Genomic DNA, 18,658 nt, shown 5'->3' with positions numbered 1-18,658 from the left:
TGAATTTTTTCAAAAAATTATCAAAAATATGAAAAAAATAATTTTTTATAGCATTTTTTGCAAGGACGTACCGGTACGTCCATGGGGGTAAAGGGATGGCTTTTGTGAAACGTACCAGTACGTCCTTTGGGGGTAAAAGGGTTAAGCATATGTGACATAAGTCTGGATGTTCCTTGAACTTTGGTTAGCGATCCTATTCACAGGCTGGGATCAGCTGTATAACTCTTAAAAAGCAATTTTAAAGAAAAGTCATTTAATGTACTATCTTCTGGGGTATAGTGCGACACTTGTATTCATGAAATGTGACACTGTTGGCGCATTCGCCACTGGGTGGAAAATTTATTTCTATATGAACACTATGTTGTATGGATATTTATCCATATTTAGACATAGTTAGAATTGACTATGCATAAATATAGGCATAATTAATTTATTTCTATTTGAACACTATGTTGTATGGATATTTAGCCATATTTAGACATAGTTAGGATTGCATATGCATAAATATAGGCATAATTAATTTAATTCTATTTGAACACGATGTTGTATGGATATTTATCCATATTTATACATAGAATTAAATATATGCATAAATATAGGCATAGTTACGTTCATATATTTTTTGTATTCATGTTAAATTTGTTTCCTTTACAGGTAAAACAAAAGACTGGCCACCCGTGGTCTGAGTGATCTCTGTCTGTACCGGAGCTCCGGTAACCATCCCCGGTACAATCAAAGGTCCGTCACAGTGACAACGTGAACCAGAGGAAATCTAATATTAACCTCAATGCTGATCGCCTGTACGATATCCTGTTAAGCCGGAGATTCGATGAAAAGGATCGTAATGACGATATTGTGATTATTCATGAAAAAGGGTTCATACCCTGATTCTGATCGTCTGATTGATCTCTGTTTGTACCGGAGAACCAGTGACAAAGGTCCGTCATCGTGAAAACGTGACCCTCAGCGGTACGATAACATTCCCCAATACTGAATGTCTGTGCTATCCCCAGTGAAGCCGGAGATTCGATGAAAAAGGGACTGTAATAATGAAACTGTGAAATCCTCATCGGTATCACATTGTTAACTCCGGTTCTGGAAGTCTGCTTGATCTCTGTTTGTACGGGAGATCGGGTAGCAAAGGCCAGTCACCGTGAGATCGTGACCGTCACCGATACGATAACATTAACCTCAATGAATGTTTGTGTTATCTCCAGCGAAGCCGGAGATTCGATGAAAAAAGGGGCCGTAAAGGTGTAATTGAGATCAAACATGACAAAGGTTCGTGTGCAAAAGGCCTCAGCCGGAGTCTGAGTGCCGGATTTCACCGTTGCACTCCAAATATCTGACTAGTTCTCACCCAATGAGTATCCATTATAGCGGAGTATAACCCAAGGCGGAGCTAAGCATAACTCAAGGCGGAGCTAAGGGAGTCGGTATAAAACGACCCCAATTAATGACTCATACACCAACGTTCCTACTAATAGTGTTAGCTATATTAACAGTAACCACATCAATAAAACGTGTATAACCTTAAACGTACTATCATCAACTCTGATAATAAGAGGCCTGAATAACTCGTGATCGTATAAAAACGGAGAACGGGAATTTCACCTCTCTTACTCGAGCTAATAAACGAGCACCCTATGCTCTCACTCTCAAGGTTACATAATAAAAGCTAACATCACACAATAATATAAGAAAAGTAAAAAATTGATTGCTTTTATTTTATTTTACCGGGCGCCACAGGTCGACCCAGAAATATGATTTAGAGGAAACAGTTAGACTGAATATCAAGCTGCACTGTATTCGACTTCAAATGTTAAGTTTCTACTACCTGACACAGAGGGACTTGGCCAAGGATTATTAAATGGACTTTTTTTCACACCTATAGATTAGCACTTGATAGGAAAGACACTTTCAATCACATTAGATATGCTTTAGCATATCTAAGACGAGCCTCTGTTGTGCTCTGCTTCGAGGTACCAAATCCTTCACAACCTTTGACTTTATACATACATACATATACCAAAGGCACTTCCCCCAATTTTGGGGGGTAGCCGACATCAACAATGAAACAAAACAAAAAGGGGACCTCTACTCTCTACGTTCCTCCAGCCTAACCAGGGACTCAGCTGGTACTGCTAGGGTGCCACAGCCCAACCTCCCACATTATCCACCACAGATGAAGCTTCATAATGCTGAATCCCCTATGCTGCTACCTCCGTGGTCATCTAAGGCACCGGAGGAAGCAGCAGGGCCTACCGGAACTGCGTCACAATCGCTCGCCATTCATTCCTATTTCTAGCACGCTCTCTTGCCTCTCTCACATCTATTAACTTTATATGTGAACAGTATTGAGATCTTGATGGTAAAACTAATCTTTGGGACTCAACAGCAGCATCTGATGTCAACAATGTCCTTTGCTTGATTATCAATTTTTTTTCAGGTTCAACATATAGTTCCATTCTTGGTATTTATTCCAGTAGCTTCTGTGTTCTTGTGATCAGTACGTGGCTCTGTATTTATTTGTTGATTTTAGCCCCGTTCAGTGTTGATTCTCAAATTGGGTATCAATAACATTCCATGGTCCTTTTTGTAGTTTATTATATAAACCATGAGCCATTAATTGAGTATAACTGAAAACAAAAGAAAACACTTTTAGGCTAATGCCTACAAAAATGGTAGGATGCCATTGGCTATATCAAAGGTACAAATAAAACATAATATAAAAAAAGTACAGAAATACATACTATAAGCAAACTAACATATCTTACCACAATTTTGGGGACTTAATCCATTAGATATACAACATGAAGAAATCCATGACAAGCAAGTCACATTTCATGTGCTTGAATCTGAGGCAGCAGTTGTTGTGATTGTTTACTTCTACCCAGTAGAGTGGGAAGTACCTCATCCACCTTGGTAGAATGTATTTTAGTATTGTTTCAAAACTCAGATCTAACTGGGTATTCTAATGACAGTAACATTCTGTGATTTGGCTTCCAAAGAATGTTATTATTTTCAACTTTTTCTTATGATGAATTAAGCCTGATGAAGTGTTCAATATATATGTAATCTCATTAATCTTCAACTACTAGGTCCAATAGGCCTTCGCAATGCATGTTATTAGGATAAATGGTAAAAGTTAATGCATGTAAATTATGCTCAAAATTTAGATAATAAATAAATAGAGTAAAAATAAAAAATAATTTAAATAATTGAGCCAGATAAGTAAAATTCTGGTTACCTCATTTCACATACATCACTGTCAACTGTACGTCAAAATATTGAGCTTACTCTATTTTGATTATAATCATTATTCAAACAAAATGTTACTGATCCCTGCAATAATAAAATACTGTACAAGCTTCAAAGTATTTCAACATGAAGGGTGAAAAAACATTTTGAAGAATGCTCTTTGCTTATTTTGGCTCTGAAATAAGTCAAGAAGTGATAGTTTCTATGTTAGTCAAGATGAAATACTTTTTACAAATGAGGTTTCATCTTTTACATGTGTTTATTTACTATCATTTATCATCAATCCTATTAACCCTTTTACCCCCAGGCTATTTGGAACTTTCCAACCCTTAACCCCCAGGGGTTATTTTTTTTTCAAGCACATTTTGCAGTATATTTTTTTAAAATTGCTCTAACAGCCTTAATTTTTGTCAGAGAGAGGTCAGGTTGGTCTCATTCTCTTGGAAAATGCCTGAAGTTTCTCAAAAAATTATCAAAAATATGCAAAAAAAAATATAAATTGCAGTTTTTTGCAAGAACGTACCGGTACGTCCATGGGGGTAAAGGGATGAGTTTTGTGAAACCTACCAGTACGTCCTTTGGGGGTAAAAGGGTTAATTTAGCCTGTTGTTTGTCCGTCTTAGTCATACATGAAATCATAATTGAAATTAAAGTTGATATTATCAGCATTTATATAATTTCCCCTTTCAAGAAACCCTCTGTTGTTTGTTAGGCTTAAAGGTTTGAACATGTTTTCAGAGAGTCGTCCTGGTGTGGGATGCCGTACTCTTGTGTATCGATCCCTTTACCACATTCTTCCGGGGCTTTTGGGAGATCTTGATGACTGGCAGGCTGGGCCCAGATTGCAAGCTGCCAAGTTGTTGACTACTCTTGTATTGAATGCCGAGAGCAAAATAACCCAGTATGCTGAACGAATTATGGTAGCTCTCCATTTGGCAGCAGGTGACAGAGAAGAGAATATTGTTAAACAGGTAAATCATGACCAGTTTTTTTTTTTTTATTTCACAAAATATTGGTAAAAAATTAGAAAATGCTTTAGTTTTTATAAAATAAAATTATTACTGTATTACTTTTACAGTCATAACATCTTGGCAGAGATGGTGGAATTATTATCCTTTATTGGACTAAGTATTTTTATAACATGTTAATTTTTTCATCTTATTACAGTATATTAGTATTATTACCACCAAGCAGGTTATACTTTTGAGTTGACTTATTTATTTATTTGTCTACGTGTCTGTGGACAGGCTTACGTCAAAACAAGTCAATGGATTTTGACGAAATTTTCACTACAGATAGATCTTAGATCATGGGCGACCCCATTAAATTTTGGAGATGATCCAAATTTGCATTTTTCACAATTTTAAAGATTACGTCAAAACAAATTGACAAATTTTGACTAAAGTTTCACCACAGATAGATTTTAGGCCATGGGCGACTTCATTAACTTTGGGAGATGATCCGTGCCTGTATTTTTCACAATTTTAAAGACTACGTCAAAATGAATAGACATATAGTATTTTCATTTTTGTCTGTACAGTATTTGATTTGTGAAGTATAAGGTTTTCATAATTTTCTTTTCTTTTAGTGTGAACTTTAATGTGTTGGTTTGAGGATTAATGTTTTATTACTGCTCATTTGCTACTAACTACAGTATAACTGAAGTACATTATTACAACTATTATTATTGTATATGGTAATCTTCTCTCCTCATACAGTACTATCTAGAACCAATTCACTCTTATATGTATTACTCTATTTGAACTTTCTTTTCTGTTGATGAGACTTAAGATTTATGGAACTTTCTTTTCTTTTATATTATTTTGGTGAAGATATGTGCATAATGATGCAAGTTAACATATTACTGTAGTTATTGTCCACATTATTAGTAAGTTTAATTTGACCACTTAGCTAAAGCAGATGTAATTCAGAGGAAATAGCAGGAAAAGAGAAAACCCCAAAAGTATTAGGGAAAGATGATAGGAATAAGGGAAAGCCTATAAAATTTATTGGGTGACATTATACATTGAGTACTAATTACACAGGAGATAGAATACAATAAAAGAAATTATAAATGAAAGCAGACTTAGACTTAGGACTTGAAACTGTTTAAGTTTTAATTGGGTACTCAAGAACTAAAGTAGGTTTTCTTTTTTAGATCACACAAACCATTTTTATCCCATTGGTAGTTGAGTATGTATCTGTATACTGTAGTCTGCTTTAAGTAGATATTTGCATCTTACAAACTCTCATCTTTTAATGTGATTACTTTTGCACGAGCTGGAATTTTTTGTTGAAACGGATAATGAGAGGATGCGGGGCAAAAACTGTGGAGTCTTTCTCTCTAACAGTGTGGTTATTGAATAATGGAATGGAAATAAGAAATTCTTGTTTAGCGGGATAATGGCTAACGCTTCAACCATTTCATGGCAAAACCGGCTGTAGATCCGCACTTCCTTTGTGCTCCATGTCAGTTGTGGCCTCCGGTGCAGTGGCAAGTGTTTGCCCTGAAGCTGAAGAAGAGTGTAAGGTGTTTGTCAGTTGGATTGGGCAATGCCCAAGAGGACATAAGTGAAGGCTTTTGCTGCTGTCTCCCCAGGGGGTGTGTCTGCTGCTGACACTCATGGATCAGTCTCCGAGAAGGTCGCCACAGGGGTCATGAGCACTCTGGAGGCTGAAGAATTTTGTGTTGTGATTGAGCAGGCTTTTGATGAGGGGTTTGACCTAAGGAAGGCTTGGGTAGAATAATTGAGTTGGTACTATAAGAGTTGATAATGAGCCAAGTGGATATTGTTTAGTAACAGGAATGGGAACACAACAGTTGAATCATTAGTAGGGTAAAGGTACTGTACTTCGATTAGAGGTGTGTTAAGGGTAAGTACCTTCGCCTATCACAGACATAGGCATCTTGGTATTTAGGCTTGTGAGTAAAGGATAAAAACACACTTCCCAAGTTTACTGTAGGTTCGTATAAATTTACTTTATTAGTCAGGTTAATGAGGTTCAGTTTTGTCTAAATTAAAAGGATGAGCCTGTACGGTATATGCAGTGTTTCTGGGGTTGCTTGCCATATCCTGCTCCCCTACCAGATGTACAACTATGTGTTGAATATTTCTTTATAAACTTATGCTGAAATAAGGTTACCAAGAACAAAAGAATTTAGATTGCTAACATTGCTATAAGTGCTGGAAGCAAATAGGCTATCATGAGAACTAGTTAATCTAGTTGGTTGTCAGACAACCATTTCACAAAGAATAGCAATTCTGGAAATGTTGTTTTGCTTCTTTTCTGGGAAATTAAATATATCTTCCATCGCTAATTACTGGAAGGTGTTGTTAGACTTGTAACAAGCAAGTGTACCTTACCTCTGTTACTTTATGATGTACAAAGTTGACTGATATAGGTTCGTTACACGCAAGTGCACCTTGCCTTTTGTTACAGTCTGACAGACTTCTCATAAATAATAAGACCATGAGAGAAAGTCTTTGACTTTAGCAAGCCAGTATAAGATGTTTATAGCTACAAAGCCCACCAATGATGTTGTGCATGAAAGCATTGGACAGCTGAAGAATCTTACTTGAATGTTTGATTTTTTAAACAAAAGGTAAATTATGACACTTTGTGTTGACTTAATGTAGGCATTGTTTCGACAAGCGATTTAGGTAAGGGTAGAAGTAAGTGTCATGCCAGATGTATTAACCAGTTCCTTTGGGTACCTTCATGAATAATGTATATACAGTACAGTACTGTATGTGAATTAGCCATTTTAAATTAATGATTTTGCATGGGTAGTTTGGTAGAAATGCTGTGTTTTCCAGATTCTGTGGTAGGAGTTTTATCTACTATTGAAGAGAATTTTATGACATCCCAGATCTTATTCCTAGTTTAAATTATTTGAGCTGTTTGGAGAAACCAGAATTGGATAGTATACTAGAGGCTACAGTACAGGTTGTTTACTAACTTTCTGGTGACACAGGGAACAGTTGTTCTTCTCTGGTAAGGGTGGTCTCAGATGCAAAGGTCGCAATGGTTTTGTCATATATTTTAGGGCCCATTTTGAATTTGGGTCGTATCACTAGTGTTATAGGGCAGGTTTTTAGCAGAATAGCTAGAAGATATTACATGCTGACAGACTTTGACTTCTTATTGTAATATCTCCTTTTTCAAAAACATCTTCCCCTCTGTAATAGTGTGAATATTTATGATAGGCTCTCTGGTTTTTGAGTAGCCAGGATCAATTACTTTAATTGATGAAAGATCTGACAGGAGCCAAAGAATTACACAATTTAACCCTTTTACCCCCAGGCTATTTAGAAATTTCCAACCCTTAACCCCCAGGGGGTTATATTTTTCCCAGCACATTTTGCAGTATATATTTTTTAAATTGCTCTAACAGCCTTAATTTTTGTCATAGAGAGGTCAGGTTGGTCTCATTCTCTTGGAAAATGCCTGAATTTTCTCAAAAAATTATAAAAAATCTGAAAATAAAAAATTTTATGGCATTTTTTTGCAAGGACGTACTGGTACGCCCATGGGGGTAAAGGGATGGCTTTTGTGAAACGTACCAGTACGTCCTTTGGGGGTGAAAGGGTTAAGGACTTCAAGTAGATAAATTTGGGATATATATTAGGGCTTTTAAGATTCTTTTATATTAATGCCTTCAGTTATTGGAATCATGATTGCCAAATGTAATCAAAACTAGAAATGAAGTTAGAACAGTTCAGAATTCAGATACATTTTGCACACCCTTGACTTACGCTTCTGGACCAAGTGCCACTGATCAGCCTGTGTACGTGGTGATTAAAGATTTACTTACAGTTTGGTTAAGTACCTAATAGGTTTTACAAAACATTATTTAATTAAATCTTGTTAAGTTCTTAAAATATTGGAGGCTCTAGGATAATAGCAAGGCATGGGATACAAGGCATTTTTTTTTGCATTTAGCCTACAGTAGTCTCTCATTGTTTATAAAGACTACATGGTGGTTTGGTAGGGAGTTTTATTACAATACAAGAGGAAGGTGTTTTATATTTATGGGAGCGTAATCAAAGAAAGGACTAAATATTCCATAATCAAGGGAAATATGGAAGGTTAATAATGTTTAATGGTGGTATATAAAATTAGCTTAAGTTTGATTTGATATTAGAATTGTTATATTTTGTCTCTCTGTTACCTCCCCACTTGCAAAAGAGCATGGTTTATTATCATCATTATTACTAGCCAAGCTACAACCCTGTTTTGTAAAATGTAATGCTACGTGCCTTAGGGCTCCAATAGGGAAAGCAGCCCAGTTAGGAAAGGAAGTAAGGAATTGGCAGGTAAACTATATAAAAGTACAGTAATGAATAAAATATATAAAATAATTTAAGATCAGTAACATCAAAGTAAATATTTCATATACTCTATAGAATGAGAATTGTGTAAATAGCAAGGCTAAGATTCATTGATATAGATGGAATTATAATTATAACATTTATAATATCAATGCTATATCTACATTGTTGTCATCTGTCTCCCGTCCTCCAACCCACTTTTTTTAGTGAAAACATTTTTATTTTTTATTAGAGGCTGTAAGCGACTGGTTTTGATTATTAAAACGTAATTACTACAAGGTAAGAATTGATTTAATGAATTTTATCATCAAAATTCTGTTTCTGGACTAAACTTCAATCTGATAGACTTTTTAAAGCCCTATAGTTTTATGTAGTCACAATCATATTTTACCAATGGGGAAGCCTAGGTAGGTATAGGTATAGTTTGCCTGATGGTAATAGTTTAATTGGTTTTACCATAGTAAATTTTGCTTCTTACATTTATGGTTGTATGTTTTGTACAATTCATCCATAATTTTTTTCACTTATTCAATGGCCTCATGAGTGTACCACAGAAATCAAGTTCTGTATATTTTAAGCTTTTATGAAGTCTTAATCTTGTACCCCTTTTCATTTAAGGTTGTGTTGTGCAGCGAATATCTTGGGCATTTTCTTCAACCTGCAGTGTACCTGAAGTTAGTTTTACCCCGCATCTGTGCTGCTGAGAAGGGTGAACGGCCATTAAAAATACTAGCTGCTTTAGTGCGTGGTTCTCCCGATGAACTTGTTAATGTTGAAGTGACAACCATTTGTCAGACCATAAGTTCCGACGATGTTGCTCATGTGTATGACTCTGATCATCAGGAGGCCTTGTTAGATCTCATCTCAGTCATCATACAAAAGTGTCATGTACAGGAAAACAGTCACGGTATTTTTTGTACATTACTATTTATTGCATCTTCGTCGGAGTATCCTGGTATCGTCAAAGATGCTCAAGAACAGTTAAATGCTTTAGCATTGAAGTGTGACTTGAATTGTGTGGAAGACTTGTATCGGCAACAACTCAGGGCTGTTTTGATGGATTTCCAGTCATCAGCGGAGTCTTGGTTAGAACATACTCCACGGTTTAAAATGTTCATTGGCTTGTTAGAATTTGGAGGTAAGTGTTGCGTGTTTTTATTTTAGTCTGAATTATTTATTATGGCAACTTGAATTATAGACTCTTGCCATTGAAGCTTTTTGAATTAAAAAATTCTTGAAAGTCCAATTATATTTCCCTTTGACATAATGCATCAATGATAATGTTGAGAACTTTAAGAAATGAAAAATTTTCATTCAACTTGTGACAGGCCCAAAGGAACTTACCTGGATATCCACACAGCTCTTGTTGCCCAATTTAGTATTTCATTCAGTCAAAATGAAACCTTTTACTGAGTTCCATTTCAGAGTAATTTCTTGTAACTGAAAACTGTTACTGTAAAAATAATCAGCTTCTTACCTAATATAGCTTTAGAGTACCAAAAAATTACAAGCTTAAGCCCTCAACAAATAATCACAAGTTACCATTAGAGATGAGGTTGGTAATCTTATTACCTCTGGCAACAAAGTTGGAAGGAGGTTATGTTTTACCCCTTGTTTTTGTGTGTGTGTTTGTTTGTTTGTTTGTGAACAGCTTTCTGGCCACAATGTTAAACGTAGAATAATGAAACTTGCAGCGATTAACTGTTATGTAAAAAGCTAGAAATAACTAGATTTTGGAAGGTCAAAGTCAAGGTCACGGTCAAGCAAAATGTCCAATTCATGTAATCAGCCGTAAGTTTGGACTTCGTTGTTACAGAGACTTTAAACTTGGTTCGTATTTGAGTGTATGAAAAAGCTCGCCATTTAAATCATTTTAATGTCAAAGGTCAAGTTCAAGCGAAAGGTCAAATCACTGTCATCAACCATGCGGTCACAACTTTAATGATAAAGTAATGAAACTTGCAGGGATTTTAAACTTATACAAAGAGCTGTTAAGTTCAAATATCAATATCGAGTCCAAGGTCAAGCAAAAGGTCAAATTCCAGTCATCAACCGTACGGCCACAATTTTAATCATGAAGTAATGAAACTTGCAGTGATTTTGAACTTATGTAAAGAGCTGGAAATGATTAATTGATTCCGGGAAAGACACGCTGGTTTCGAGAAATAAATTTATCTGAATTTGTGAAATAATTTTCCTTATTTTGTAGGTCTGGCTCTGGGCTGTGAAGTAGAGCTTCTTGTAAAGGTTTTATGCACTTGTGTCCCAACGAAACACGATGCTTTAGTCTGCCTTAGATGTTTGACGAAGATGCAGCAACTATTAGTGAGGGATGATTTCCCACTACAGTCTCAAAACCAGTTGGGAAAATACCTTCCGAAATTTGTTTCCGGTAAGTGGACCACAGATTTTTACTTGGGCATTATCATATACAGTACTGTATATATAATAATATTCCACAGTCTATTGATTATCAAATGGTTACCTTTGTAAGTACACTGCTTTCATTGATTTGTCTGTGGTGGGAGGAGAAAATAAGAATAGTTTAAAAAGATAGCAAATGGCTAAAGATACTGGGTTGTATAAGGAAAAAAAATGATCAAGCTTATAAATGAAGAGTAGCAAGTGTTTACCCTTATGGCGGACTTGCGTGAAAAAGTGCACTACCACGAGATGTATATCCTAAGTAAGCGTTTCTCATACGAATGCCAAGAAAGGCGCTGCCAACAGTACACTTGGCTGTGTCCCATTCAGCCCTCGGTTAATTATTTTCTCATTTGCTGTACTTTATATTTAATTAATTTACTTTTGCTCTTTCTGTATTCTGTTCAACCTCATGAGAGCCTAGACATTTTACAAGATTATCTGGTATAACTACATCACCATGCAATGTCTACCAAATCATGGACCTTCACTGGTGAAACTACTTTTGCCCTTGATAGAGTCATTCTTAATAACTGCTCTACTAACATCTTGAAACATTGTTTTGAATTGCCACCACATATAGTGTAGTTCTTCATTCTTACATAAACAATTGAGATAGATATTTTACATTTATCATAATGAAGAGAAAAGCCTGCCCTTCTTTTTTACTGGGAGGAGGTAATCTGTGACAATAGATTTTTTTTAGGAAAATTCAAACATGTTATTCTTGCTTATGAAATTAAGCAAGCAATTTGGCGATTATAAAAGTTTACATTCCTTCCAAATTTTTTGAAAACATTTTCCAAATTATAAAGATTTGGATTTATTTGTTATAATGAATAGATTAGGAGTACAGTAAAGGCAATACTAATTTTTTAATTTCAGTGCGTTTAGGATAGCACTAACATGACATCATGAATTGTTTGATTTATTGAGATTTTGTACCTAAAGAAATTTTCTCACAGTAGAGGGCATTGTCAATCATTTAATTCTATAGCCATGTGTACCTTTTTGACTTTCCCACAGAGTGTATTGCAGCTTTCTTACCATGGCATGCTGGCAAGACTTCAGCATCTTTACGAACTGCTGCTCTTGCGTGCTTTGTATCTGTGTGTGAAGTGAGAGGGGTTGAAGAGGAACTTGATAATGGTAAGGACTGTCACAATTACTCTTTCATTGATGAAGAGAAAAGGGAATCATTATTATAATCAAGCAGTTTTGAGAACTTTTCTACTTGACAAATTAGTCTAATTGCAGAATTGGGGATGTTTTTTTATATATTGGTTGTTTGAGTGCTTGCATATGTGTGTTTGTATAAATGGATTTGTACAGTACTGTACAGTATATACAATGCAACATTACACGTAATGTATTTATTTTTCTATGCAAATACAACCCTTTCAACCCTTTGATTTGTAGTATTGTCTCTCACAAACTGGAACTGCTATTGAATCATTACAATACAAAAGTAGCTGGGGAACTAGTATTGAGGTGGGGAGGGGAATCCAATTTTGTCCCTGCTGTTGTGGGAGGGTTGGCTATGTGTGGTAAATTGGCCACCACTATTTCACTTTCTTTTGTTCCTTGGTGTTATAATGATTTATGTGTACCGATAGTTTTTTGGGCTCAAGCCATGTCGTCCTGATGGAAGTTCCTAAGGTAGCTTCAAAAGGATATATTATATACTACAGTGATATTCCCAGAGAATTACCCTTCGGGTCCCAGAATTCTAACTCCTGGAGCAAATATCCTTAAATTTTCTCAAGGATATCGCGTATATCAGAGGACGCATTCTTGACACGTCACATAGCAATCTCTACCCAAAACAGCGTTAACGCTTTGAGGGGGGGACGTGGCAAAAGAATAGAAGGGGGCCGTAACAAGGTTACCCCCGTTCCCGTACTACTATTGACAACCACCCCTGCGCCATTCCCAGGATGGCGGACATTTCTAAATTTGTAGCGATTTCGCTTAGTGGTGTTCCCTGTTGATCTAACTTTTCGATCGATTTTCTAGGATTTATTATGCATTCTTCGACTTCTTTCGCCTTCGGAAAGTTGAGTATTGGGTCTTTACAATGAATAGTTTTTTAGCTTCCTTTTCACAGTGAAATTTTAGTAATTTATTGTGTTTAGAGCTAGCCTGTACCGGAGGCGCTATGAGCGCTGTCGTTCGTTGGGCATGTTATTTAGTTAGCAGAACGACCTCCCGGTTTTTAGATAGCTTCATATATCATTAATTAATTATTTGTTCCGTAACCGAAATACAAACCACGCTATTTACACAGGGTTTACCTTTTAGCGCAGCTGAAATGGCGAGCCATTAGAATTTAACGAGGGTGTATTACCCCCGTGCTAGTTAGCGGGGGGATAGGGGAGTGGTAGCTAGCTACCCCTCCCCTCCCTCACACACAGATGAATGCTCACTTTCACTTTTGGCTCGGACTGTGACAGACGTCTCTGTCTTGGTCCTCTCTTGGCAGCCATTGTTTGTTTTGTCTTTACTTAATCGCTTACTTTTCGTTTACTCAATATATATGTAAACATGTTTTCATGTTTGTATACATATTTGAGTATAGAAATCAATAAGTTTCCTTTTCAGATTTGTGTGTGTAGTGTACTTATCTACGTAGTGTCCTCGGCAGTTAGGCCGCCACGGCGTTATGGGTGGCGATCGAGTTTGACTTATGTCTTTCTCTCTCTCTCTCTCTCTCTTGAGGTCGTTCACCCTTTTACTACGTGTTACTACGCCCTTGTAGCTTCCTTTCCGTGTGGGGGGGTTATTACGCCGTACGTTTGTCTCAATTAGTTTATGAATCTAATTGTATTTGTTGTTTTTTCAGCTTTGTAGAACGATTCCTTTCGGGGTTTTCGTTCTTTCTTTAGTGTTCATTCATTTTTAAATTACATAATTACATAGTTACATAATTATAATTGTTATAATTCTGTTTTGGTTACAGCTCTCCTTCCGTGAGTGTAAGTGGTTGTGAGGGCACGTGCCTGTTGTGTAAATCTTGTTTCCTTTCCCTCGGGATTCCTCTTCGGAGACTTCCCGGGGGAATGAATGTGTACTAATGTTTTTTTTTTTTTTTTTTTACAGTTACCGATCTAGTTCGTTTCTGTAATATGGCAACGGTGTGAGCTGTCTTGTTGAGTCCTGGGGATTCGGCTGTTGCTGCCTCCCCCCTTGTGTTTTCGTCAGGGGCGTGTCTCCTTCTACTGGAAGTACTCCCGTGACGACGGACAGCTCTCCAGTTCATTTTAGAACTCTCAGGAGGCTTGCCTCCTTGGGCAGGTAACTTTCCTTCCGAGGGAAATTTTTCCTGTCCAGGCTTGAGTTTTTCCCCTTATGGAGGGTTCTCCTCTTGCCTTTTTTTCGTGCGACTATGCTCTTGGTGCTGAGCGGTCACATCTGCAGTTTCGCTCAAGGGGCTGGGCAACTGCAGGAGCTCCTTTTCGGAGGATTGCTCCTTTTCGGTCACTGCTGACCAGTCTCTTCTACGAAGTGTTTCTCTTTCGTTCGCGAGAGAGTACACTCATAGAGACTCCTCTTCGGAGGATTCTTCTGTTGCTGTTGCTGTTGGCCTCCCTTGCCGTAAGGCCCACCGTCCGCCTCGTCGTAAGGGCCTCTCTTCTCCCTATAAGGGTGCTAGAGGCGCCTTTTTGAATCTCCGTTTGCAGCCTACTCTCCTTTTCTTGATCTTCCGCCTTGGTGCTGATGGACAGCAGTCTGATCTCTTCTTCCGACGGGCAACGGTCTTCCCGACGGACAACGGTCTTCCCGACGGACAGCGATCTTCCGACGGACATCAGTCTCCCGGCGGACAACGATCCCTTCGGGGCAAAGGGTTGCCTCCCACGGGGGTTCTTCCCTTGCGTCTCAGGGTTTCCCTGCGCGCCCTTATGCTGTGTTCTCTCCTGCTCCTGCTCAGTGTTAGCGCACAGGCGCTCTTCTGCTCATCAGCGCTCTCCTGTTCGTCAGCGCTTTCATGATGATCATCCCTGCTGTTCCTGTTGGTTCCTGTTACGCGCCCTGTGCGCCCACGTTCGCCCTCGCGATCTAGAACTTCGGTTCAGGTCGGGGTCAAGGACTCTTCTTCTATACGCAGGCTTCCACGCGTAGCCTTCTGCTCGTCAGCGATCATCGGCTCGCCAGCGATCATCAGCTCGCCAGCGATCACCTGTCTCTCGGCGATCTCCGGATCGCCTGCGTGTGTTACAGCCGGCACGCCAACGTTCTCCAACACTTCTGAAGGAACATGGTTCGCCAGCTACTAGCTCACCTGCTCATGCTGATCGCCATCGCGCGACCCTCAACTGCGGATGCTGATCGCCATCGCGCGACCCTCAACTGCGGATGCTGATCGCCATCGCGCGACCCTCAACTGCGGATGCTGATCGCCATCGCGCGACCCTCAACTGAGAATGCTGATCGCCATCGCGCGACCCTCAACTGCGGATGCTGATCGCCATCGCGCGACCCTCAACTGCGGATGCTGATCGCCATCGCGCAACCCTCAACTGCGGATGCTGATCGCCATCGCGCGACCGCACACCTGCGGATGCTGATCACCATCGCGCGACCCTTCACATGCTGATCACCATCGCGCCATCGTCTACCCTGCGGATGCTGCTCGCCATCGCGCGACCCTCAACTGCGCATGCTGATCGCCATCGCGCGACCCTGGCATGCTGATCACCATCGCGCGACCCTGCGCATACTGATCACCATCGCGCGATCCTGCGCATGCTGATCACCATCGCCCTCTGCACATGCTGCTCGCGATCGCTCACCTTCGCATACTGCACGCCAACGCACGATCGCTCACCTGCGCATGCTGCTCGACCATCGCGTCGGCATAACACAACGCGCCATCGCCAACCTGTGCGTTAGCACTCACCAGCTCACCATCGATCGCTTGTTGATCCATATCGCCAGCGGTCTTCCTCGCCCACGCGGCAGCGCGTTTCCTCGCCATCGCGCTAACGCTTGCGTTCGCCGCCTCGGACTCGCGCTCATCCACCTGCCCACCCTCACGACCGCTCGCCTGCGCGCCCGCTCGCCTGCGCGCCCGCTCGCCCGCTCGCCCGCGCGCCCCGCTCGCCCGCTCGCCCGCGCGCCCGCTCGCCCGCGCGCCCCGCGCGACCGCACTCCTGTGCGCCCGCGCGACCATTCGCCTGCGCGCCCACACGCCCACGTGCCTGCACGTCTATGCTCATGCGCGTCCGCGCCCATGCTCTCCAATGTTCGCCCACGCGCGAACCAACGGTTTTCCATCGCGCGGACGGATGGTGTTCTGTCGCGCGAACCTACAGTGTTTCTTCGCACAAACGTCGGCTTATTTCTTGCAGTATCCATTGCTCGTCTATGGGTTATCGCTCGCCGACCACTAGCTCTCGCCCTTCCTACCACGCTCGCCCTCCTTCTGCGCTCCTTCGCTCACCTTCGTTTGCGTTACCACGCATGGGCGCTTCCACGTTCGCCCACGCGAAAATCTTTGAATTACCGTCGCGCGAGCTCCAGGGCGATTGCGACCACGATTCCCAATGGGGTTTTCGCAGCATGGCCAGCCTGGCGAGTTCTTCTGGAGCGTATTTCCAGAACACGGCCTCACCCCGTAAACGCAGAGCATGGCACTTGCAAGAATAGGAGAAACTTAAGGGAGATCTGAGCAACACTCCTCTTTCCTGAACCTGGGTTAACCCTTCCCCGTCATTCCCTGGAAGGAGTTTTGGCGGGGGGGGGGGGGGGGGGGCTTTCCGTTCTAGATTTCTCCATCGGACAAGGGGTGACTGCTTACCCCTTCCTCTGGGAGCTTACCAGGTTCTTTCCCTCCTCGGTTACGGCCCGAGGTTTGGTTCAAGGAAGCTACAGGAAGATCATGGGTACTTTCCTCCTCTCGAGCTCAGGCACCTTGGCCTTTCGTCGTTAAGTATCTAACTTGCGGACAAGCTCGATGTTGTACCATCTGGACGCGCTGACTGAGGGCTTCCTTCGGGTGTCTCATCTGTGGAGGTCGACGACCTCAGACACCCTTCCATCCTTGAGAAGAGTTTGTTTGTGCCCAAGGACAGAGACTTAGACAGCGGCTGTGCGGAGGAGATCGACTTTCGTTTTCACTCCTCCAAGGCGCTTTCTTCCAGACTCTGCAGTGCTCCAGCGCCCTTTTCCTTCAACCACGTCGGCCTAAGTTATCGGCTACGACAACTGGGACAAGGTGTCCAATTGCAGTTTCCTCCTGTCAGGAACAGATGGCACGGGAGACTCCCCCGGGGGGGCATAGTCCTAAAAGGAGTTCACGAACTCTAGGATTGCAGGTTTTTCGCTGGGAGGATGCTTAAGGTTACTCATCCGAATGACAGCTTCCCGATGCCCATTCCCGCACAATCTCTGTGATCAGCCAAGGATATCGCGCCTGCCGTCTCTGTCAGCGAATTCAGTGTCTCTGAACCTCTATGCCATAGCGTCAGCAGAGTTGCCCGGTTGGGCAGAATGATCCATACCTTAGGCGAAGGTCTTCCTTAGGATCATCGATGGCTTCACCCCCGGCCTCCTCAGTCGATCCTTTCTTGTAAGGAAGGATCTGAGGGGGGATGTCCGTAGTCGACCTTTCAGCCCTGATCAAGTTTGTCGAACAAACTTCGGCCAGCGTAGACCAGCAGAATCGATCAGACTGGTAACGAGGCGACAGGACTCCTTAAACCCTGGATCGGAAGGACGGGTACTTTCAGTTTCCATTCCATCCATCTTCCAGGGTGCTTGTCGAATTCAGCCTAGACTGCAAGTATTCCTGCTTATGACGCAGTGTGGCTATCCCGCCGTGGCATAGCAGGTTTGTTTCCCCAGAGAACTCTCCCTGCCTTCCTCTTGGCCGCTCAGGTGCAGGCTTCCGCCTCCTCTGCTGTTTGGAGGGCTGGTCAACTCCGGTAGGCTCGGGTTCGACCTTCTTCAGCGCCGGGACAAGCTTCCGGATGCTTACCATGAGTGTGGGCTCATGGTGTTTTGCTTGGAGCCTTCTCTTCCTCTGCCTCAACATCTGGAGTATCTGGCCATGATATTGAGTCAACGGCCTTACCACGTTGGAAACCCCGCTTCTCGTCCGTCCAGCAAGGTTAAGCAACGTCGGTACTTAGATGGGTGACCACCTGGGGACGCCAGATTCTGATTCTGTTACCACATCCTCCGAGCCTTCCTTTCGGTTGACTGTGGCAAGACTGAGGAGAGTCGCAGTACCTGTTCTCAGTCAAGCAGAGCTTTCAGCCCTACCTTGGAACATTTCCTAGTTCTCCTTTCCTCATTGACCCGTCTATAGTCCGAACGGTTGCCTCAGGATAAGTTCCATGTGGGGCGATCCAAGTTCCGGTGGCTTCAGGCAATGTTTAACCGGACTTCCTGGCCCTATGGGACCAGCGGAACTATTAGACCTGCAATGGGTGTTGACCTAGGGAGCCTCTTGATGGTAGTGGATATTCTCGTCCTTTCCCCACATTCTTGATGCTGTTCTCGGACTCGTCAAAGGAAAGGGGGGGGGGGGCATGTTCCGGTCCAGGCCTATGGTCAAGACCTGAAGGATACCTCTCCATCATTCAGGCAGGCTTAGGGGCCTTAGTCTGGCCCCTCTATAGATCCTACAGCTCCTG

General features: G+C 41.4%; 1 protein-coding gene across 2 annotated transcripts in view; it reads left to right on the top strand.

Annotated features, from left to right (window-relative positions):
• The window catches only part of Dnaaf5 (Dynein axonemal assembly factor 5), a 73,536-nt gene that overhangs the window by 26,769 nt on the left and 28,109 nt on the right, over nt 1-18,658 (top strand). For both annotated transcript variants that reach the window (XM_068352821.1, XM_068352820.1), the window contains exons 4-7: nt 4,000-4,232; nt 9,213-9,732; nt 10,804-10,986; nt 12,045-12,167. In XM_068352821.1, the coding sequence (XP_068208922.1) occupies nt 4,000-4,232; nt 9,213-9,732; nt 10,804-10,986; nt 12,045-12,167 (1,059 nt within the window). The remainder of the gene's footprint in view (nt 1-3,999; nt 4,233-9,212; nt 9,733-10,803; nt 10,987-12,044; nt 12,168-18,658) is intronic.

This window comes from Palaemon carinicauda, chromosome 29 (assembly GCF_036898095.1).
Source record: "Palaemon carinicauda isolate YSFRI2023 chromosome 29, ASM3689809v2, whole genome shotgun sequence".
In the NCBI taxonomy this organism is placed as follows: Eukaryota; Metazoa; Arthropoda; class Malacostraca; order Decapoda; family Palaemonidae; genus Palaemon; species Palaemon carinicauda.
The sequence above is the reverse complement of the archived record's forward strand: the minus strand, read 5'-3'. Positions and strand labels throughout refer to the sequence as shown.